Here is a 23,241-nt window from a genome sequence, read left to right as displayed (position 1 = left end):
TTGTCCTTCAGAAAAGATACCTGGGTGTATGATTTTCACATTCCTGTGAAAATACAATTTCCAAGAAGACTATAACATGTTTCATTAACTAAAATCATTGAATACTGTTATTACAGATGAAATTATAAAACAATCTTAAATCATTTGGAAAGATTTTCTAACAGTATTGAATCATTTGGAAAGCCTACTAAATTGAGACCTATGTGAAATGTATACAAAACTATGAAATTAAGCCGTGCACTCAAACTCTGACTATAGTACTCATCAGCCCAATACATAGAATAAATAAAAGCCAGAAAACCGTTACCTACGAACTATCCAAAATCCCTACACACATTCCAAAATCCCTACGCACGTTTAAATAACTGGAGGTTTTTAGTATCACTCCAATGGCCATTATGTGAAATGTATTCAATTCAAATAACTCTCTGTAGTAGTTGTGGTGCATGGAGTGTTCCTTTAAATAGCATGGACCTGGTTTATTTCATGATTTAGTGTGAGATGATGAGCACCTTACAGTTTACAAGTGATCAAATTAATATAAATTTGAATGCATCAAAATGGCTTTGAATTGTGAAACAGTGTGAAATCTAATATATGCGAAGGCATATTTGATTTTATATACGCCAACCTCCCCCCACCCCCACCACCAAAGCCCAGGAGGCATCACACTTTCCTTCTCTTGTCTGCCCTTGCTACTCTTAATGGTCTTCATTGATTTTTCCTTCCTGGGGATGCTCCAGGACACGTTGACTTCATTGCCAGCATGCCAGTGCCTGAACGGAGTAATGGTATTCACTCCATTACTATACTCCCTAGCCTAGATAGTGTCTAGGGCATTGCCATATCAACCACAGCACATGTGCTGTGGTTGCTATGCTGGGAGAGCAGACGTAACTTCTGTAGGATGTGTCTTCTGCTCTCCCTCCCAGTCAAATCTCTGGCATAACGATTACGCTGAATAATGGACAGGTGAGGTTTTTCTCTTAATCTGTAGATTTGCTAGCAAACCTGCTAACACAAAGAGAACTAAATGCTCTTTAAAAAAACATATTTAAAAATGCCTGCATTTAGTTTTTTTTATTATTTCTGTGGAAATGTAAAAAAAAAAAACAAAAAAAAAAACAGATTGCAGATTCTGCAGTCAGAGGCTTTACATTGGGTAATGCAGGTAATTGAAAATGGCGGGGGGGAGAAACATGTGTGTGAAGACAACCAAGTAGGTATTTCTACCTCTAGTTATTAAAGTGCCGTTTTCTATAGAAATCAGCTCTTTTATAAACTGTCAAAAAAATGTCAGCCTCTGGACATACTCCGCAAGCTGAAGTGCTTTGTGTTTGGATTGTTCCTTTTGTTTATGATATACCTCTAACTTGATGTTATTATGTCATGCTGCTCCTTTTATTATCTGATGATTGTAAATTAATTTATGTTAATGTCTAAAAAAACTAAAACATTTGTGAAATTACAGTACATGTTCGCCAATGAGATTAAGTAGATAATAAAGCTGATGCATGAAACAACTGAGCAAACTTCACGGTTCCAAGACTGATCACCAGCAGGGTTAGCACAGATTTTCTTCCTTATTTTAATCTGTCCTTTGCAAGCTACAACACAAAAAAAAAAAAATCTCAAAGAGATTAAGGGCAGCCTTCTATTATACAGTTTCAACCACCTAAAATAACTTTAGTGCCAGTCATAGTTCATAAATGGTAATAGTGAAAGCTGTTGAAGCTTAATCTTGCGTCTCCACATTCCTTTCAGGAAAGAGCCAGCTTGCCAAAGCTTAATTAGGGTTTTTCATCACTTCCTTGAGACGGCTATTACGGCCGGAAACTTTTTCAAAGTTAACTCTGTTAGAAAGGAACATTATTTCTGCATAGGTTTTCTGCCGCCTTTATCTGTGCTGCTGACCACAAAATAAAACTATCTTTCCTTCTGTTTAGGATTATCTCTGCTAGCAAAGTAAAGAAATGCATTTGAACCAAGCGTGCCAGCTAAATAATGGTTGAGTATATTAGAACTGTATTTGATTGCATTTCTCTTGTTACTTGATTTTTCAGCTTTACGACAAAATTAATACAAAGTCTTCACCACAAATCAGGAATCCTCCAAGTGATGCTGTACAGCGAGCCAAAGAGGTAATTCGCTTTCTGCTTTTTTTTTCTCCTTGATTTAATTCTAGCCATGCAATTGGTTTGGTTTTGTTTTTTAATCGGCAAATTAAAGCTGTATTCAGGTTTGTTGGAAATGTATTGATTTGTAAATAAAATTGGCCAAATGAAGAATACTGAATCTCATTATACATGGAAGAATTATTCCTCTTGATTGTCTCTGTTTGCCAGTGTTGCATGCGTGTAGCTGAGATCATCCGTAATGAATAGCTCTATTATTCAGCTGTAATCTAACTTGCACTAGTTAGGCAGAAAATATTTATTGTTTAGAGAAAGGTGAGGTTTTATCGATTTGCGTCTTGTAGGTGAGAATATTTTATTAACTTTGCTGAAATGTAATTGCAGACAAAAAAACAAACTAGTAGAGGACGTTTTACTTTTATCTTTTTTGAAACACTTTACAGTCTGAGTGGAAAGCTATTTTAAAGATATTGGTGGATAAAGTGTTAATCCTATCTGTCTGTTCTCTCCTCTAGTCAGGCTTCTAGATATAAATAATAAGTCCCTTTGTGCAAGTGCTGTATAGAGTAATAAACTGACCAGGTATTAAATCCCTCAATTATAAAAAATAAATTAAATAAAATAAAAAACTGCAAGTAGAAGCAGAATGAGCTTGCTGCGATCTGACATAAAGTACTGCGATCTGACATAAAGTAGGATTTTACTCGCCTTTTGTCCCAATGCCACTCTCATCTCGCCGCAGCTGGCTCCGCCCCCATGGGGAACGGTTCAGCGACTTCATGCAGAGTGTTGAAACGCTGAATGCAAATTTTATATAACTAATATAATTATATTACCCGTAAAAACTAAATTAAAGTAGTATTTTCCCACTTTAGTTTTTCAAACAAACTTCTACTCAACATGTAATTACAAAACGTTGACGCACTGGTACAGGACCCCGGACATCCTTCGACACGTACATGAGTCAATTCCTGGCGAATGCTGGAGATGCGGGAAATACGTGGGTACGAGCCAGCATATCTGGTGGACATGCCCCCTCATAATCCCATACTGGCAGATGATCAATCGCACGATCAGATAAATCACTGATACAGACCTTCCACTACAGCCCCTGACGATGCTGCTAAACCACACACCCATACCATTGAAGTAATATAAAAAGGGTCTCACCATATACCTGCTCACAGCGGCAAAATCCCTTATCCCCACACACTGGAAAAACACAGCAGTGCCCACCTTCCAGCAATGGGTAACTAGGGTGGAAGATATTTACAGTATGAAAATGATGACTGCCTCCCTGCAGGGGCGTTCGGACAAATGTGCTCTGACATGGTACGCATGGATGGACTACATGGCCAAGAGGGCTGCGCAGGCTGGCCCACAAGGGGGGGCACCTCCCACCCTAGTACTTACGGCCCCACCCATTTAATGCCACACCTCGTTAAGTACCCACCCGCTGCTGCTTACCCCTTAGTCCCCAGCGATCCTTCTCCTCCCTCCCCACCTGATCGACACATAACAATTTCCTTCATGGTAGACGACTGCTCCCACGCATGACCAGACTAGAATGGACACACGGGAACACGGGGGCTTGTGACTGAATGAAAAACCCAGGTTGACTGCTAAACTCTTATTCCTGCTCTGTGCTGAGGATCTGTGCTGAGGATCCCTGGGAGTAACAACACCCACTGACGGCTAGTTACTTTGCATCAGAGATCTATGACTTCGACCCATACACAGCCGCCCTAACTGCGACACCTCTGCTCTTGATGCATACTGCAAAACTGCCTGAACGAATGGTAGAGGTCCCAATAGCCTCAGGCCACCGAAAGCAATACCCGGACCTATAAGGCTAGGCCACAAATATCTAATTCCCCGAACATGGTAGCCCATCTCAATTCCCCTGTTCACGAGACAAATACCGCTCAAACTGGTGTAACGCCCATAACCCTCCACATCTAGTCATGTTGTTGATGCAATTTTTGTTTCTACTTGCGTTATTGTTCAAAACCATATTACTAGGCAATATATAGAAAAACCAACATAGTATGGTTCTGCAAATGTTACTTGCTTACATGTCGAAGCACTGTTATTGCTAGCTTGTACTGTACTGAACCTTGCCTTAATAAAAAATTTTGATTGTCAAAAAAACTTCTACTCAACAGTCACAGTACGAACACAAACTTTTTTACCACTAAATCTTGACGTGAATACCATTTGACCACTGAAATAAAAAAAATGTATAGTAACAATAAATCTTACACCAATCCTGATCCCTAGTTTGTAAATCATTAAGGGCCAATGACAATCTATGCCACAATCACGACTTTCAACACCACATGCAAGAAAGTATAATACATACTATACATATATACAAACTTAAAGCATTGGCAATGAAAGTAGAACATTCAAAATTAGAGTTGCATCTCTAAAAACCAGTCATTGTGTCAATACTCACTCCAGACAAGAGTTCACATTACAGAGTGCATGCCTGAATAGATTGTATTGTGCTCGCCCACTAAGTACACCTTAGTGAAGTTTAACTTTGGCCCTCCCTTTTTCTATTCATGAGTAATGCATTATTACCACTGCAATTCTTTCCTATGGCATGGTGTGTCCCTGTGTCCTAGTTATTTGGAACAGTCCAGTATACAGAAACTGTCTTCTCTGAGAAATAAGTATAATTGGCAGTTCCGTCCAAACGTAAAATACTGAACAATATTGGATACAGACAAAATGTGGTTTCCTTTGATTTGATGACTGCATAAAACCGGGACAGTCTTATACTCCCTTTTTTTTTGTTTTCTCAGTAATAAGTAACTCTGCTGACCTTTGTCCTTTTTTGCCCATTGCAGGTTTTGGAAGAAATATCATGTTACCATGAAAACAATGATGCAAAGGAGCTTAAGCGCATTCTAACACAACCTCATTTCATGGTAAGGAAGCATTTGTTTGTTGGTATACAGTTTTCTAGTATATCACACTATTTGTACATAACATTTACTGAATGCCTAATTATTGCATGCAAGATTATTTTTCCTCTTTTCAAGCTTGCAATTTTGTTTTTTAATTAAAAAGAAATGTGCAAAGAGCTATGTTATGAGGAAATTGCATACAATTAGATAATGTTCAGATGGTTTAATGTTTAACAGGTGAAGTCATTTTCACAGTATATTGTGGAAGAAATGGGACATGGCGGTATCTTATTTTCTTTAAAATCTTTCACCTCAGAAAAAGAGTGCAATAAATACATATATATAATTTTAAAAATGACTTACAGCATGTGCCAACTTGTTAATGTAGGTCCTTGTTCATCATGCAAATTTCTTGGTATTCTATGATACCATGTGCACACAGCACTTCAGTATTCCCTCCATTAATGCATGGCATTGTGGGAACAAAATATCTGAGAATAGTCTTTCTCACGCAAATAAACATTTTGTATTTCTGTATTTAGATTTCCATTCTTACAAGTGCACTGTGTGGCTTACAAGCAACTGGTGTTGGCAATTCATCGATATAATATAGTTTGAGGTTTGGAGGTTTTCTTTACTCTTTCATAGAAACTAATTTTATTTTTAACATACTTTTTGCTATTTAAACAAAATTGTGTTTCTGTTGCTGGGGTAGCTTTGTTTTGACCCAGGTGTGGGTGAGCTTCTTTCACATAAGAAGTTTTTTTTCTTATCACAAATAGGATGTTTAATTTTCATTCTGTTGTACTGTGGAAGCTGACTTGAAAAGGTGATTTACCCGTAATTCCAGGTTTTCAGGTTTGTTTGCGTTTAGGAGCAAGGTTGTCTTTTAGAGTGTGTAACATATCAAGTCAGGAGAATTTCCATCAGTAGTAAGATCACAGAAAACACATTTTATAATGATGACTTTATTTTTTCAAGTATAATTTCTTCAACCTGTGTTTATGTAGAATATTATTACCCTGCTTCTCTATTATTTATTAGAAATGTATATCTCTTGTATCTAGCTATATTTATGTGGATGTAAAATAATAGATGTGCATCACTGGAGTAATACGGCTACAATTACGTGGGTGTGCATGTACGTATAGATATAAGAACAGTGTGTGTATATATATATATATATATATATATATATATATATATATATATATATATATATGTATGTATGTATGTATGTATGTATATATATATATATACACACACTGTTCTTAACCACTGTTCTTACCCAGATTTACTGAGATATACACACACAATATATATATGTATATCTAGGTAAGAACAGTAGAGTTGATTGCAAGCATAATTACTTTGTGATTATGATGTCAGATAAGAGAATTGTTAAAATATTTTATTTTTGGAAAGAAAAAAAAAAACACATGGGAAAAAAATATAACTGGATAGTAGCCACCCATTTAAACAATAGTTTCTATTGATTTGACATCCTTAGGGGAAACCAACATTGTTTAGAGTGTATTACCTCACTCCCTTTAAAATGGGAGAGAAACACATTTGTAAAACTAGTGAAAAGACCGGAAAATATAATGGAATTATTACTCTTTATACACTTTGTTACTAACTAGTTAGTGTATGATTAAAGTACTGTGTAAGAAATCTATGGACTTCGACTCATTGTGTCTGCGTGTTTCTTCGGTTTGTTGATTGGTGAATGATCGTGTAATTGGATGTGGTCTGTTGACTTATATAATCTGATCCAGTGATGCAAGGGTGGCACAAGATTGGCTAAAAATATATTACCATATGTTGCACAACCCCCACAATGCATTGCAAGATGGGAATCTACCAATTACCCATACTTGAAGGGTTTTATTTGTGAGCAGCTTTTGTGTGTTTGAATGTAAACATGTTTATATATGGAGTATGTGTGTGTGAACACATGGGTCTTTTTCTGTGTAGTGTTGGCATTTCAATGCAGTTGCATGTGCTGTTGCCTCCCACTTGAAAGTAGTGTTATATTTGTGTATAGTGCATTTGAATGCAGCAGTGAGTTTGTGTGTAGTGTTGGATGTTTGTATGCAGAGGTGTATTTGTGTGTAGTTTTAGTGTTTGAATGCAGTGGTGTGTTTGTATGGAAAGCTGGTGTTTTAATTCAGGGGGGTGTCTTGTATTTGCATGCAGTGTTGATGATTAATTGTTGTGGTATGATTGAATGCTGGTATGTATGCACATATGCAGCCACACACAGTGTCACAGATACTAACACACATGTACCCACGCAGACTGATACAAACATACACCTACCGATACTCATACTCACACTGATACCTACACAGATAGAAACTTGTACCTACACATAAATACATATACACACTCTGGCTTATAAAAAATCCTACATAAAGACACGCAGATGTTAACACTGACACACAGATACGCACACACATACCTATACATACACAGATAAACACACAGATACCTACACACAAACATACACTGGCACACAAACATGTCACAATTTGATTATCGTTAACCACCCCACTGCTTCCATACTTTTTGGGTGCCGGGGGGTGGCTTCCCTGGGCTGGCTGCTGCTGATGGGAGTCTGAGGCTGTCTGCAGTACTTCCTGCACTTTCTCTCCTGCTTCTGTCCTCCCAGACTATACGGTCTGTAAGCTGGGATGATGTGACAGGTAATCACTTCTTTCCAGCACTGTCTACAGATTTTAAAGGGGCCGCGTCATGCTGCCAAAGTGCCACAGCACCCAACTGGGCCACTGATGAGACTTGCCTGCCTATCAGGTTTGCACTAAATGTATGGGCCAGCCGATGGGCTCCCATAGTCCGTGGGCAGCCAAAACAGCTGCAGTTTTACCTATACGTTTGCATATTAACTTTTCACATCATAAACTACTCACCAGGCCTAAAATATTCTCCACCTTGAATGCATATAAGCAGCAGTTTGTCTTTGACTATTAGAGTGAATGGATGCACACAGTGTCTCTGTATGAATACAGTGGTATATTTGGGGTGGACATTGGGTGTCAGTTTGTATGAGTGTAAATTCAACACTGCATTTATACATTTACCCTCAGTGATGGCGAACTTGTGGCACACATGCCACAGGTGGCACGCCGGACCCTCTCTGTGTGCATGCCGCCATAGGTCGCCGGGGGAGGGGGAGGGGGACGCTGGCTGTCTGCAGCAATGCAGAGTAGGCACCTGCCTACCCTGCACTACTTTGCTTTCGTGTCAGGAGGACACAGAAGCAGGGGGAGGGATCTAGGAAGCAGCTCTCCTGTCCTCCTGCGAGCAATCTGTGTGGAGCAAAGGTAAGAAGAAGGTAGGGGGGATACAGATTAAATCTTTTTTTTTTTTTTTTACTTTATCTTTACCACCACACACAGCACTCCTACCCCCCCCCCCCCCCCCACACACACACACACATCACCCCATCACACACATCACCCCATCACACACATGCACCCCTCAATGCAGTATGTGTGTGTATTTAGCAGTATGTGTGTGTATTTAGCAGTATGTGTTTTGTATTTAGCAGTGTGTGTGTGTATTTAGCAGTATGTGTGTGTATTTAGCAGTATGTGTGTGTGTATTTGGCAGTATGTGTGTGTGTATTTGGCAGTATGTGTGTGTATTTAGCAGTATGTGTGTGTATTTAGCAGTGTGTGTGTGTATTTAGAAGTATGTGTGTGTATTCAGCAGTATGTTTGTGTGTGTATTCAGCAGTATGTGTGTGTGTGTATTCAGCAGTATGTGTGTGTGTGTATTCAGCAGTATGTGTGTGTGTGTATTCAGCAGTATGTGTGTGTGTATTCAGCAGTATGTGTGTGTGTATTCAGCAGTATGTGTGTGTGTATTCAGCAGTATGTGTGTGTGTATTCAGCAGTATGTGTGTGTGTATTCAGCAGTATGTGTGTGTGTGTATTCAGCAGTATGTGTGTGTGTGTATTCAGCAGTATGTGTGTGTGTGTGTGTGTATTCAGCAGTGTGTGTGTGTGTGTGTGTATTCAGCAGTATGTGTGTGTGTGTGTGTGTATTCAGCAGTATGTGTGTGTGTGTGTGTGTATTCAGCAGTGTGTGTGTGTGTATTCAGCAGTGTGTGTGTGTGTATTCAGCAGTGTGTGTGTGTGTATTCAGCAGTATGTGTGTGTGTATTCAGCAGTATGTGTGTGTATGTGTTCAGCAGTATGTGTGTGTGTGTATTCAGCAGTATGTGTGTGTGTGTATTCAGCAGTATGTGTGTGTGTGTATTCAGCAGTATGTGTGTGTGTATTCAGCAGTATGTGTGTGTGTGTATTCAGCAGTATGTGTGTGTGTGTATTCAGCAGTATGTATGTGTGTGTATTCAGCAGTATGTATGTGTGTGTATTCAGCAGTATGTATGTGTGTGTATTCAGCAGTATGTATGTATGTGTGTGTATTCAGCAGTATGTATGTGTGTGTATTCAGCAGTATGTATGTATGTGTGTGTATTCAGCAGTATGTATGTATGTGTGTATTCAGCAGTATGTATGTATGTGTGTGTATTCAGCAGTATGTATGTATGTGTGTGTATTCAGCAGTATGTATGTATGTGTGTGTATTCAGCAGTATGTATGTATGTGTGTGTATTCAGCAGTATGTATGTATGTGTGTGTATGCATGTGTGTATTCAGCAGTGTGTATGCATGTGTGTGTATTCAGCAGTGTGTATGCGTGTGTGTGTATTCAGCAGTGTGTATGTGTGTGTGTGTATTCAGCAGTGTGTATGTGTGTGTGTGTATTCAGCAGTATGTATGTGTGTGTGTGTATTCAGCAGTATGTATGTGTGTGTGTGTATTCAGCAGTATGTATGTGTGTGTGTGTATTCAGCAGTATGTATGTATGTGTGTATTCAGCAGTATGTATGTATGTGTGTGTATTCAGCAGTATGTATGTATGTGTGTGTATTCAGCAGTATGTATGTATGTGTGTGTATTTAGCAGTATGTATGTATGTGTGTGTATTCAGCAGTATGTATGTATGTGTGTGTATTCAGCAGTATGTATGTATGTGTGTGTATTCAGCAGTATGTATGTATGTGTGTGTATTCAGCAGTGTGTGTGTATTCAGCAGTATGTATGTATGTGTGTGTATTCAGCAGTATGTATGTATGTGTGTATTCAGCAGTATGTATGTATGTGTGTGTATTCAGCAGTATGTATGTGTGTGTATTCAGCAGTATGTATGTATGTGTGTGTATTCAGCAGTATGTATGTATGTGTGTGTATTCAGCAGTATGTATGTGTGTGTATTCAGCAGTATGTATGTATGTGTGTGTATTCAGCAGTGTGTATGTGTGTGTATTCAGCTATGTGTGTGTGTGTATTCAGCTATGTGTATGTGTGTGTATTCAGCTATGTGTGTGTGTGTATTCAGCTATGTGTGTGTGTGTATTCAGCAGTGTGTATGTGTGTGTGTGTATTCAGCAGTGTGTATGTGTGTGTGTGTATTCAGCAGTATGTATGTATGTGTGTGTGTGTATTCAGCAGTATGTATGTGTGTGTGTGTATTCAGCAGTATGTATGTGTGTGTGTGTATTCAGCAGTATGTATGTGTGTGTGTGTATTCAGCAGTATGTATGTGTGTGTGTGTATTCAGCAGTATGTATGTGTGTGTGTGTATTCAGCAGTATGTATGTGTGTGTGTGTATTCAGCAGTATGTATGTGTGTGTGTATTCAGCAGTATGTATGTGTGTGTGTGTATTCAGCAGTATGTATGTATGTGTGTGTATTCAGCAGTATGTATGTATGTGTGTGTATTCAGCAGTATGTATGTATGTGTGTGTATTCAGCAGTATGTATGTATGTGTGTGTATTCAGCAGTATGTATGTATGTGTGTGTATTCAGCAGTATGTATGTATGTGTGTGTATTCAGCAGTATGTATGTATGTGTGTGTATTCAGCAGTATGTATGTATGTGTGTGTATTCAGCAGTATGTATGTATGTGTGTGTATTCAGCAGTATGTATGTATGTGTGTGTATTCAGCAGTATGTATGTATGTGTGTGTATTCGGCAGTATGTATGTATGTGTGTGTACTCGGCAGTCTGTGTGTGTGTGTATTGCATTTGTTGGAGATACTATAAATATAAGCTTAATTTTATTTAAAAATTGTATCATTGAACTCTCTGTTGTGTTCTTGTAAAACAAAAGTTGTTAATTAGTTTGGAGAACAGTACGAGTTTTTTCTAAACTTAAACCTCAGTATTCAGGTTTAATTGCTGTGTTGGCACTTTGAGGAAAAAAATTTGGCATGTATTGGGGTTTGGACACTCGGGCTCAATACTGATACATCTTATAAGCAGTTTGTGAATGCGGTGTTGTATTTGTTTTTTCAGTGTTGTGTAACTGTGAGTGCAGGAGGGTATATGGAGGAATGCAAGGCCTTATGTATGGTGTGTCTTTGCACATATGAATTAAGAGGTATATATGTGCAGAGTGTGTGTGAATGCAGATATACATTTGATGGTTTTTGTGTATGAATGCATGGGTTTCCCCCTGTCCCCCCCCTTGTAACTACTAGCCTTATACCTCCACATGTCACGTACCAAGACCAACTTAATGACACTAGCTAATTCACTGCTCGCTCTTCCCCATGGCTTGCCTCCCAAAATATTTTAGTGCGACAGTCACTATTTTTAGGTACGATCCCGACTTTATTCCATGGTGTTTCACTTTTGGGGACACCAGGGAACTGTCCCGAAAAAGTGTAATGCAAGCGCATCATTAGAAGTGCGTGTGCTACCTTCAGGGCACAAGGAGATCTGAAACAATGCTCCATGCATGGTCTGCCCTCAGCCTTCCCCCATGACTTTTATTTATAAACTACTAACAAATTCCGCAGTGCTATAAAAGAGGTGGATGTATAATGCGTTGCAACAAGACAAGTTAGACGTACAGGAGCAGAAAATGCTGAGGTCCCTGCTCAAACAAGCTTACAGTAATGTATGGCCATATGGTGCAGTCAGTTCTTCATTTTAAGTAGATTGAACATTGGGGGGAGGTTGCAGTGTTTTCTTATTTTTGTCTAATTATATGGACCTTTTAGTCACACCACTATAAAAAATATGCTTGTTCAGGGCTTCCCATTTTGTATATTTTGAAACATGACCTGCGTCTCCAGGGCAAATAGCCTCAGTGTTCCACTCACAAGTGATGAGGCATCACACTTTGTTACTGAGTAAGCACCAGGGAGTTGTGCTGATTAATGCTATCTGAAACACAGCTGCTGAAATTGCCCACTATAATAGCGGGGTGGTATGTGTCCTCAGCTAGACATACACGCCAGACTAGCGTGTAAAGGCACAAGATTCACAAGACCATGGTGAGTGAGTAATTTGAGTTGTGCTAAGGCAGATAATAGTACATAGAGTAGCCATCACTATACAGTTAGTAATCATTTTGCAAAAGTATACTTTTATTTCATAGGGTTAATTGTGTTATTTTTCACAGTTTTGCAACATTTCATGCTGCTTATCTTATTTGCCCTTAGTCTGAGAATGTTGTAAGTCATCATTGCATTTTCTACATTTGAACAGTGAATCATAAGGGCATGTGTAAGTAATGTTCCAAATACAATGACTAAGGGTTAAAGGGAAAGGAGTTAATTTTGTTTATTAGTCAATCCTTTTGATATTTCTCAGAAATATGTCACATGATGGTATTTTTGTGATTTAACATATCCTTATATGCCTTTAATCATTCCTCTGTGTAGAATGGCTTCATAGCAGTTTCCTGTGTTTAGTCTTTTATGTTGTCTTGACACAATTAGTTTTTGCTACATGATTTTATTTTATTTTTCTACAGAAACTTAAGAGCAAAGGTGCAGCTATGATAAGAATGTTCTGACCATGTAGCTAAGATGATCAAAATACACTTTACTTGCAGGAATACAACTACATCTTTTATAGTTGATGTGTGTTAAGCACAATCCTGTGTTTTGTTTTTTGTATTATTATTTTAGCCGATGTGTATTTTTGTTTTCTGTTTGCAGTGGTCCAATATACACATAAGATAAGGGTGTTTGACTTCAGAATTTAAAATGGAATTAAAAGTACACCCCAAGCACCTAATTATTACAGCTTATTGAAGTAGTTGTGGTGCAAGGATGCTAGGGCTGCTGATTTTAGGGTAGTTACATGTATGGAGTGTCATTATTTTGACTGTGCGTGTGCAGTGTTACACATTCTGCCAATGAGATCTACTTTATAGTTTTCCCTACTACTGATCTACGTAGGCAGAATGGTACAATGCTGAATGGGCAAAACAATCCAGTGCTATGCACGGCAATTTAGACATTGCAGGCTCCAAATTAGTTTGTTTCGGATTACAGGCGGACTGAATGTTACCAGACAGCTGAAATCTGGGCCAGGATTGTTAAAATCCAGGCCCTGGTTTTACAAAACTGAACTATTTGCCTTCAAGCAGTTCTAGCAGCCAGCAGACAAATAGTTTTACAAAATTGTCAGTGCAAGGGTTAGCCAGCCGGCAGGCCAGCACTTGCAAGCTAGCCATTGCGACCCAGTTAATAGAAAGGCCCTGTAAAATAATGGAGTGAGCCAGTGGGTGGAGGCTATTAAAATGGGGTGGGGGGATAGAACAGTCCCCTTATGGCCCCACCTGTAGTCAGCAGGTAGAGACTGCTAACTTTATATGGGGATGGGGAACTAGTGTGGCCTCCTATGAGTGGTGTGTAGGTGTACCTATCATAATACAGGGGATTGACATAGTGGCTTACCATTGTCCACACCACCAAACACAAATTAGTGGCATTGGCCCCTACCCAACCTTTGGTGGATAAGGGTCCTCGATCCCCTAGCCTCCCCTCATTAACATAAAGTAACCCTACCTGCTCATCCTAATAATAGTGATTGCAAAAATATCTGGAAAATTGAATTTTGAAATGGGCATGTTAGAAGATCTGAGTAACTTCAATGGTCAAATAAGGGTCCTGGAATTCATGTATACGTTCTTTGCCACGTACAACCTGCCTAGAGATTGCTGCAGACCACATACACTCCTTCATGGCAATGGTGTTCTCTGATGGCAGTACCCTCTTTTAGCAGGATAATGCACAATGTCACACTGCGAAATGGTTTGAGTGACATGATCTCAGGGTGCTGCGTTCGCCAGATCTCAATCCGAATGAGCATCTGTGTGATATGCTGGAACAACAAATCAGAGCCATGGAAGACCCACTTTACAACTTGCAGCATTCAAATGATCTGCTGCTAATGTCTTGGTGTCAGAAACCACAGGACATTTTCAGAGGTCTTGTAGAGTCTATGCCTTCATGCATCACAGCTGTTCTGGCAGCACGAGGGGGACCTACGTGATATTCGTTTTAATGTTGTGGCTGATCAGTGTACTTATTTAGATTCTGGTACATGAAACTGATTAAATGCATGCCATGCTTATTGGTTTCAGTTGTTATTTGAGAATTATATATTTCTGTTACCATTTTTGCAATTTTAGTTTAAATTAGAATAATATCCCAACCCATTGTTTGATGAATAGCCCCATATACCTTAAAGTGCTTATAAAATTTTACAATGATAGACCTGTGTACATAAAAGTTACTCAATACCATCTGCTTTGTTCTGTAATTATATGGAATTCTCTAACCCTTATTTTTCTTTCCCTTTTTCTTTCTATATCCTTCTCCATTTTATGAAAACTCAATAAAATTAAAATGAGAATAAAGTGTTTATAAAGAGCACAACTGAAAAAAAAAATACAGAAAAAAGACTGCTTTCTTTTTTTTGTGTGAATATTGTATTGGTAGCACTCAATTTTGACATTAGTCTTGTAAGAGTTGGAGATTGTTCGTCAATCATAAATACCCAACGGCAGAAATTATAGTTCTACTGTTTTATAATTAATATATATATTTATTTTTAATCTACTTTAGGCCTTACTACAAACTCATGATGTGGTAGCCCATGAAGTTTACAGTGACGACGCTCTAAGAGTTACGCCACCTCCCACATCTCCTTACCTAAACGGAGATTCTCCAGAAAGTGCGAACGGTGACATGGATATGGAAAATGTTACACGGGTTCGTTTAGTTCAATTCCAGAAAAATACAGATGAGCCAATGGTAAGAAATTACAATGTGGCAGTATTTTTGTGTCTTGCAATTTGAAATTTGGCCATAGTAAGACTATTATACATATTTTGCTCAAGTGTCAGTGTTCTAGCCGAGTGGTTCCCCAACCAGTCCTCAAGGCACCCCTGCCTACCAGTACAGAATTTAGGGATTACCATGTTGTGTCTAAGGTGTTTTTATAAAGAAAGAAAAGAAAAAAACACCTTGGACACAACCGGGTAATCCCTAAATTTTGGACTGGTAGCGTTGCCTTGAGGACTGTTGTGCGAAACCACTGTTCTAGCTACTCTGTTGGAAGTTTGGCCTGTTAAAGTGTTAGTCAAACCCTCAAAATAAAAATTGGTGGTATATCTAAAAACAACTTGGTGATCTTGTCTGCAGTCTTTGCAAGCTCTCCACTTCTAACCCAGCTCAGACTTTCTATGCCTGTCCAATTGCAAACTTCCATTGTAGTTAAATGAGAAGTCTTTGCAAGGCCATTGCTCTGGAAATTGCTGCCTTTTGAGTTTAGCTCCACTGAGCTAACCAAACCAGGAAGTAATAGAACAGGTTGCCTAACTGACAGCCAGGAGGATGTAACAAGGTTCATTTATAAAAGGGCTAATTTCTATGGAGATCTGCACTTGTAAATAAACGCATTTACGATTAATACACACATGAGCTATGAAGACTTTGTTTTATATCTAGCCTTTACTAATATTATAAATGTATATAGTTGTTTTTTTTTTTTTTTTTGTAAATATGATTTTTATTTGTAATTTTTCACATTTTTCAACAAGCAAGGAAAAATATATCGGGACTCGCAGGTCCTGTTAATAACTTGTGGAATCTTTGTCAACAGTAGCTTATACTCAGATATTGACATGGGCACATGCGCCCCTTCTGACTGAGGACTCGCAGGTCCATTATTGAATACATTTCTGTATATACATACGTCTAAATATCATGTTCGTTTTGTACTTGTTCATAGATTGTGGATGCCCAATATTCGAAGTAGTTTGTACTTTCTGTACTCTTGGGTGTGGATTCTCGAGTCTACTGTGTCTAGCGTGTTCCATGTCTCTCTCGTTGTGTCAGTGTGTAGATTTATGTGTGTCGTGTTACTGCGTGTTAGTGTGGGGTATGGCAGGCCCCAAGGCAGCCGCGGCCTCCGTCAGTTCCGCTCCGTCTTTCCATGGTTCTCGTGTGTCTTTGACCCTTGAGTGTATCATAGCATGAATGAGTGTATGGGTCTTATTGGCCTCTCCGCCGTCATGGGGTGAGGGCATGGTCCCCTTGTGGATATGCTACCTCCTCCCCCCAGCATCCTTTCTGAGGCCGGTTACAAGCCTGTCTAAATGACACCTTCGTAGCGTCCCTTCTCTTTGTGGTGCCTGCGGGGTTGGGGTGACCCCTCTGTCCTCTAACCCGGTGTATGGTGTGATTGATAGTTCTAGTACGTGTTCACTGGAGTTAACGTGTGGTGCCTCTGTATTAGGTGTTTAATGGTGTAGAGAGTAGGTCGCTAAAGTCTGGAGCATTAGTCTTTAGTATCCAGTGTGTCCATGTGTTGAGGTATTTTTGGTAGGTGTCGTTTGCTGAGTTATGGAGTTCTTCCAAGGACCGTAGTTCCTCCATATGTGTAAACCATACTTTCAGTGGTGGTGCTACTGTCTGTTTCCAATAGAGAGGTATCAGTGCCTTCGCTGTGTTCAAAATGCGTATAGTGAGTGATTTCTTATATGCGGCTCTGGGGGTGTGGGTGTGATGTAGAAGCATAGCTGCTGGTTGGAATGGTGGCGGGTCGTCTGTGTATTTGCAGATTATTGTATGTATTGCTTTCCAGTAGGGGGTTATCTTACGACATTCCCACCAGATGTGTATGAGAGTGCCATATTCCTCCTCACACCGCCAGCAGTGGGATGGATGTGTAGTGATTCGTTCATGTAATGTCGCAGGAGTGTAATACCATTGAGTCAGTAATTTATAGGCAGTTTCTTGGGTTTTGCTATAACTGGCGCAGTGATGTGTTAAATAGCAGATCTGTTCCCAGTCTCCTCTGTCTAGTGAGTGGCCTAGAGCCTTTTCCCATTTTCCCATGAATCTCGGTTGTTCCGTTGGTGTGAGCGTGAGTAGCATATTGTATATGATGGAGACCCCATGTGCCAACGGGCCAGGTTCTAGGCATAGGTTCTCAAATGCGGTGGTCGCCCTCGTCAGTATTGGGCCTTGCGGGAGGGATGCTATGTAGCTCCTTATCTGTCTATATTTGAGGTGTGTCATTAGGGTGTGTTCGGGTTGCCCCCTTAGATCATTTAGCGTCCTAGGGCCTTCTGATGTGAGTGTGTGCCTAAGTCTGGGTAGTGGTTCCCTAATCAAGTCTTTGAATGCCCTCGGGTCTGTTCCCGGTGGGAAGTTGGGGTTGTATGTGAGTGGTAGTAGGGGGCCAGGGTATGTGGTTAGGCCATGCTTCCCTTTTGAGCGGTTCCACTCCTGTAAGGTCGCTTTTGTGTACGGAGAGTGTGTGGGGTTCCCTGTTGCAGCCCCCGGCGGCAGCCACGGTAGCACCGCGACCGGGGTACCCGCTACGTGTTCTTCTACCTGTTTCCATGGCTTATGGAAGCCCGATTTAGTCCATTCGACTATCCTCAGGAGGTGACATGCCCTATAGTACAGGGTGAAATCTGGCAGCGCCAGACCCCCCCTATCTTTCGGTAGTGTCAGCAAGGCGTGACCGACCCTAGGCTTTTTCCCGTTCCAGACATATTGGATCAGCGCTGTACGCAGCGCTGCGAAGAATGAGCGTGGGACCTGTATCGGGATAGTTTGGAACAGGTAGAGAAGGCGCGGGAGAAAGTTCATCTTCGCTACCTGTATCCTGCCTAACCACGATATGTGGGGGTGTGCCCACTCCTGCATCTCTGTGCGCAGTTTCGTTAGTGTAGTGGCGAAGTTTTCTTTAAATAGATCCCCTTCCTTCCTTGTCAACCAGATACCCAGATATTTAAGTTTCTGTGACGCCCATTGATGTTGTTAGGGAGGGATATTTCGGGGATATTTCGGGGTTGGTTACATAGAACAGGAGGTCGTCGGCATAAGCCGCAACTTTATGGTGGGTCTCCCCGGTCGTTATCCCGGTGATGTCTGGATTGTCTCTAACGGCTGCTAATAGTGGTTCTAGGGCCAGAACGAATAGGATCGGGGATAGGGGGCATCCCTGACGCGTGCCATTTAGTATGTCGAATGGCTCCGTTAGGGCGCCATTGATTATTACGTGTGCTGAGGGTTGTGTGTACAGGGCCTCTATCCACCCCCTGATGCCCGAGCCCAGACCCATGTGGGTCAAGGTCTGGAACAGGTATCTCCAGCTCACCCTGTCGAAGGCCTTCTCCGCGTCCGTGGATAGCAGGAGGAGGCCCCCGGCAGCGCGTCTACCCCCGGTCATCAAAGCGAGGGTTCGTGTTGTGTTCTCGCGGGCTTCTCTCCCCATCACAAAGCCCACCTGGTCTGGGTGCACCAGGGTGGGTATGTGTGGTTGCAGCCTGTTCGCCAGTATTTTGGTCAGGAGTTTGAGATCGCTATTTATTAAAGATATAGGACGGTAGCTCCCGCAGTGCTCCTTATCTTTCCCATCTTTAGGCAGGATCGTGATGTGTGCTGTCAGGGATTGTTTAGGGAGAGTGTGGCCTTCCTTGATGGCATTAAACATTGTGATGAGTGGGACATAGAGGATATCTGCGTATGTTTTATAATAGCATAGGGGTAGACCGTCCGGGCCCGGGCTTCTACCCGTCTTTGTCTGTTTCACTGCTTGTGTTAGTTCATCTAGTGTTATTTCCTTGTCCAGGAGTTCAGATGTGTCCCTGTCTAGTGTCGGTGTCGGGTGGAGTGTGAGATAGTCTCTTATTGATTCTGTTAGTCTAGCGTCTGCTTGTCGGGTGTGTGGTCTGGGCAGTGCGTAGAGGTTCGCGTAGTATGCCCTGATTGCCTCTTGTATCTTGTTAGGCTGTCTATGTAGTGTGTTTTTACTGTCCCTAATACGGTCAATGTATGTCTGCTGCCTGCGTTTGACTAACATGCGTGCCAATAGCCTGCCACTTTTGTTACCGTGGAGTGCGAAAAAGGCTTTATGTCGCAGCGCATCTCTGTGGTATTTTGTCTGTAGAAGTTTAGATAGTTCCCTCCGAAGTGAGAGTAGTCGGGCTTGGTGCTCTGGTGTCTGTTGGGTTTTGTTCATGTTATCAATCTCCCTTATTTTCGTCAAGGTGTCTGTCATAGCCCTCTCCCTTTGTTTCTTCAGTATGGCACTTTTCTGAATGAAGTGACCCCTAATCACACTCTTGTGCGCCTCCCACAGGATTGTCGGGGTTGTTTGGGATGTTGTGTTTGTGGCGAAATATTCTCGGAGGGTTGTGTCTATATCCGATTTTACCTCCGGCACGGATAGGAGGTATTCATTAAGCCTCCATTTAGCTACCCTGGGTCTATAGAGTGGGGACGCCATCGTGAGTGTGACTGGAGCGTGATCCGACCATGTGGCCGTACCATGTTCCACTTGTAGGACGAGTGGGAGATGGTAGTGTGTCAGGAAGAAATAGTCTATTCTGGTATATGAATTATGGGGGTGGGAGAAGAACGTGTAATCCCTCTCGTCTGGGTGGTGGGCTCTCCAGCTGTCTACTAATTCGTGTTTGGACATAAGGTGTCTGAGCGTGGTTAAGTGTTGTGATGGTACCTGTGATGTGCCCGAGGATGTGTCCCACTTCGGATCAAAGGCGAGATTGAAGTCCCCTCCCAGTATTAGTGTGCCTTCCGTGAACCCTCGTATCCTGCGTAGTATTCCGGCGAGGAAATTGTGATGTCTCTGATTGGGGGCATATATATTGGCGAAAGTGTAAACCCGTCCTGCTATCGACCCCTTTAGGAGTACATATCTGCCTTCCCTGTCCGTCTGTAGGCCCTGTTCCTGGAATGGGATACCCTTGTGTATCAGGATTGCCGTCCCTCTAGCCTTACCCCCGTGATAGTCACTGTAATATCCTGTGGGATAGTGATGGTTGTGTAACTTTGGTCTGGCCCCCTCCTTGAAGTGCGTTTCCTGTATGAATATAATGGATGCCCTTGTGGCTTGGAAGTCTCTCATGGCTGCTGCTCTCTTTTCGGGTTTGTTTAGGCCCCGTGCATTTATAGTAACCAGCGTGAGATTGGCTGGGGTCATTGACATTTTGAGCGGAGTCTCTCCGGTCCCGTGTCCCGGCTGCCTTGGGGTCATGTGGGAGTATGGGTTTGAGTTGTGTCCGGTATGTGTATATGAATGTGTAGTGTGGTGTGTCCGCCGGTAAGTCGGCGTTAGGGTTGTTGCGTCTCAGTGGTCGTGAGGGCCCTCTGCCGCCCTTGGGTGTCTTATGTCGGCCACTGGTTATTGGCGCCTTTCCCTCGCGGGAGTGGTTGGAAGGCCGGAGCCTCTGTCCGTATCTATGTGCGTTCGGTATAGACCGAATTGGTCGTGGAGTGACTCACTCCTATGTGTTACCTTGTGTCTCTATCGGAGTCCCGTGAAGTCTCCCCTGGCTCCATGTGATGGTGTGGATGTTGCTCATCCTCGCCAGTGTGTATGTGCCTACCAATGTGGTATCGATACCTCGTATAGTGCCCTCGAACAAGAAACATAAACAGTAAATTCAAAGCATTAACATTAATAATATGATAAAGTTAGGCCCTTATCCAATATTGTACTATATACTGGTGTATAGCGATGAGCTCTACAGTGTCTATTCCCACCAGCCCCGCTCCCTCCGGTTCCGCCCCCCCCCCCCCTTAGCTGTGTCCCCTCTGGTGTTCCCGTAGGGCCATCTTGTATGAGCATCTCCTATCCCTCCCGCCCTCCTACCAGGCTCCTGAGCTGTTAGCATTCTGCCCCCCTCGTCACCCCCTAACCGGTGTACCTATCCATTCTCCTATATCCCCCCACCGAAAACATTCCGTTTACCCTATGTTGAGGTTGGGTCTGGACCCATATGTGATCGGGATGTCGGTGCCCGATGACGCGAGCCCTCGCCCCCCCGGCCTGCTCCTGAATCGGTCATCACTAGGCCATTGAGGGAGGGGCGGTTGCCCGCGCCGGTCGCCCATCCATCCCGTGCCTCTCCACACAGTTAACATTGTACATTGAGCCCATACCTTCTATCCCCTCCATCCGCCTCCCACCTCTCATTACCCCCCTGAAGTAGGATACCATGGACAGGTGGCAACTTGAGCAGTAGGCCCCACATTAGAATCGGAAGTCTCTCGGGCCTATCGGCCAATGATGCGTGGTCTTAGCATTCTCTAGGGCGGGTAGTGATACCCCACAGATATTGACCGCCTATTCCTGCTCCGGTACCTCCGGTGTGTGCTTATCAGGTGTTTCTCTGTCCATGGGTAAAATGTCCTATGGTAGTGCGGAGCATGGAATTCCTCATTGTCCTAGCAAAAGTCCCATGCGGTCTGTGTTCCGTCGGTGTCTCTGTCCATGGGTAAAATGTCCTATGGTAGTGCGGAGCATGGAATTCCTCATTGTCCCAGCAAAAATCCCATGCGGTCTGTGTTCCGTCGGTGTCCTTAAAGGCTTGGGTGTGGTGTGGTCATGATATGGAGCCGGTGGGAAATGTCACTTTGAGTCAGGTCCAGGCTGTGTTGTCAGTCGCTTCCTCTTACAGGCCTCGAGGGCCGGTTGCCTGTTTGCGGTTGATCCTCGGAATCCGATTGTCGTCTGTTTGCGGTCGAGGGACCTGGGGGGGGGTGTATAGGGCCAGGGGGTCCGGCCATTGTAGCGGGGTCGGTGTGATCTGTAGTTCCCTCCCCAGGGCCTCCAAGTCAGCCATGTCCTTAACCATGAAAGGTCCCCGTGGTGTGTGGGCCTGTAATCCAGTCGGAAAGCACCAGCGGTATTTTATCTTGTTGGCTTGTAGTTGCCTGGTGAATGGGCGTAGGGCTCTGCGATAAGCTAGTGTGGTGGGAGATAGGTCTGGGTAAAGTTGGACCTCGGTGCTGCCCAGTAGTACCCTGTCTGTCCCCCTGGCAAGTCGTAGGATTTCTTCTTTCAACTGGTAGTCCGCCAGGCAGCATATAGCATCTCTGGGCAGGCTCCCTGGGGGGCCTTTTGGTCTAAGCGCCCGGTGTGCTCTCACCATGACTATAGGGGTTTGTGGCGCGTGTCCCAGTATCCTGTTGAAGATCCCCTCCAAGGTGGTTTGGATAGGGGTATTGTCGTCTAGGTCCTCTGGGATCCCACGGACCCTTATGTTCTGCCTCCGTCCCCTATTATCTAGGTCCTCCAGGTGGTGTGCTATCTGCTGTAGTCGTTGGGTGGTGAGCCGGAGGGCCCCTGTGTTTGCAGACTGCGCCGCCTGCATGTGGTCGCAGTCCGCCTCGAGCTGGGAGACCCGTTGGTGTAGGCCGCTGAATTCCTCCCGCATGGCCTGCAGTTCTTCTGTGATGGAGGCCCGGAGGCTGTTGTTCGCCTCCGCCAGGTCCGCTCTGGTGGGTAAGTCGCGGAGGATGTTGATCCATTCTGGGCTCGGGTCAGGGGTTGGGAACGGCACCGGCGTCCCTGTTAGCGTCTCCTCGCCATGTAGGGAAGGTGGCGAGAGAGCCCCTTTCGAGGTCGTCGAGTCATTTGAGGCCTGTGTTTCCTCCTCCGCCTGGGCCGTTAGGAATCGCCGCATGGAGGAGGTTGATGCACCCCTCGGGGTGTCGGCGGGCTTGGATGGATGTGGTATCTTGTTCGATTTGCCCATTTTCGGGGCAATTAGGTGCTATTGGCGAGGTTTTGCTGAGAGCCTTGTGGGGAGCTCCGGGTTTACGCCGCCATCTTCTTCGGCTTCCAAGCCACGCCCCTCGTTGTTTTTTTTAATATACATTTTGTTATCTTCTATTTTTGTGCAGTTATCGGTTTTGATGCCAAGTTTTTATTATCATTATGATATTTGTATAATGTATATTCACTGTGTGGTTGTTCGTTCTAAAGATATTGGACTTTACACAATGAGACAGGATTAAAATGAT

General features: G+C 42.7%; 1 protein-coding gene across 9 annotated transcripts in view; it reads left to right on the top strand.

Annotated features, from left to right (window-relative positions):
- CASK (calcium/calmodulin dependent serine protein kinase) overlaps positions 1 to 23,241 on the top strand; it is a 303,425-nt gene that overhangs the window by 204,195 nt on the left and 75,989 nt on the right. For all 9 annotated transcript variants that reach the window (XM_063450136.1, XM_063450134.1, XM_063450138.1 and 6 more), the window contains 3 exons: positions 2,064 to 2,141; positions 4,991 to 5,071; positions 15,019 to 15,207. In XM_063450136.1, coding sequence (XP_063306206.1) covers positions 2,064 to 2,141; positions 4,991 to 5,071; positions 15,019 to 15,207 — 348 coding nt within the window. The remainder of the gene's footprint in view (positions 1 to 2,063; positions 2,142 to 4,990; positions 5,072 to 15,018; positions 15,208 to 23,241) is intronic.

This window comes from Pelobates fuscus, chromosome 1 (genome assembly GCF_036172605.1).
Source record: "Pelobates fuscus isolate aPelFus1 chromosome 1, aPelFus1.pri, whole genome shotgun sequence".
Taxonomy (NCBI): Eukaryota; Metazoa; Chordata; class Amphibia; order Anura; family Pelobatidae; genus Pelobates; species Pelobates fuscus.
The sequence above is the reverse complement of the archived record's forward strand: the minus strand, read 5'-3'. Positions and strand labels throughout refer to the sequence as shown.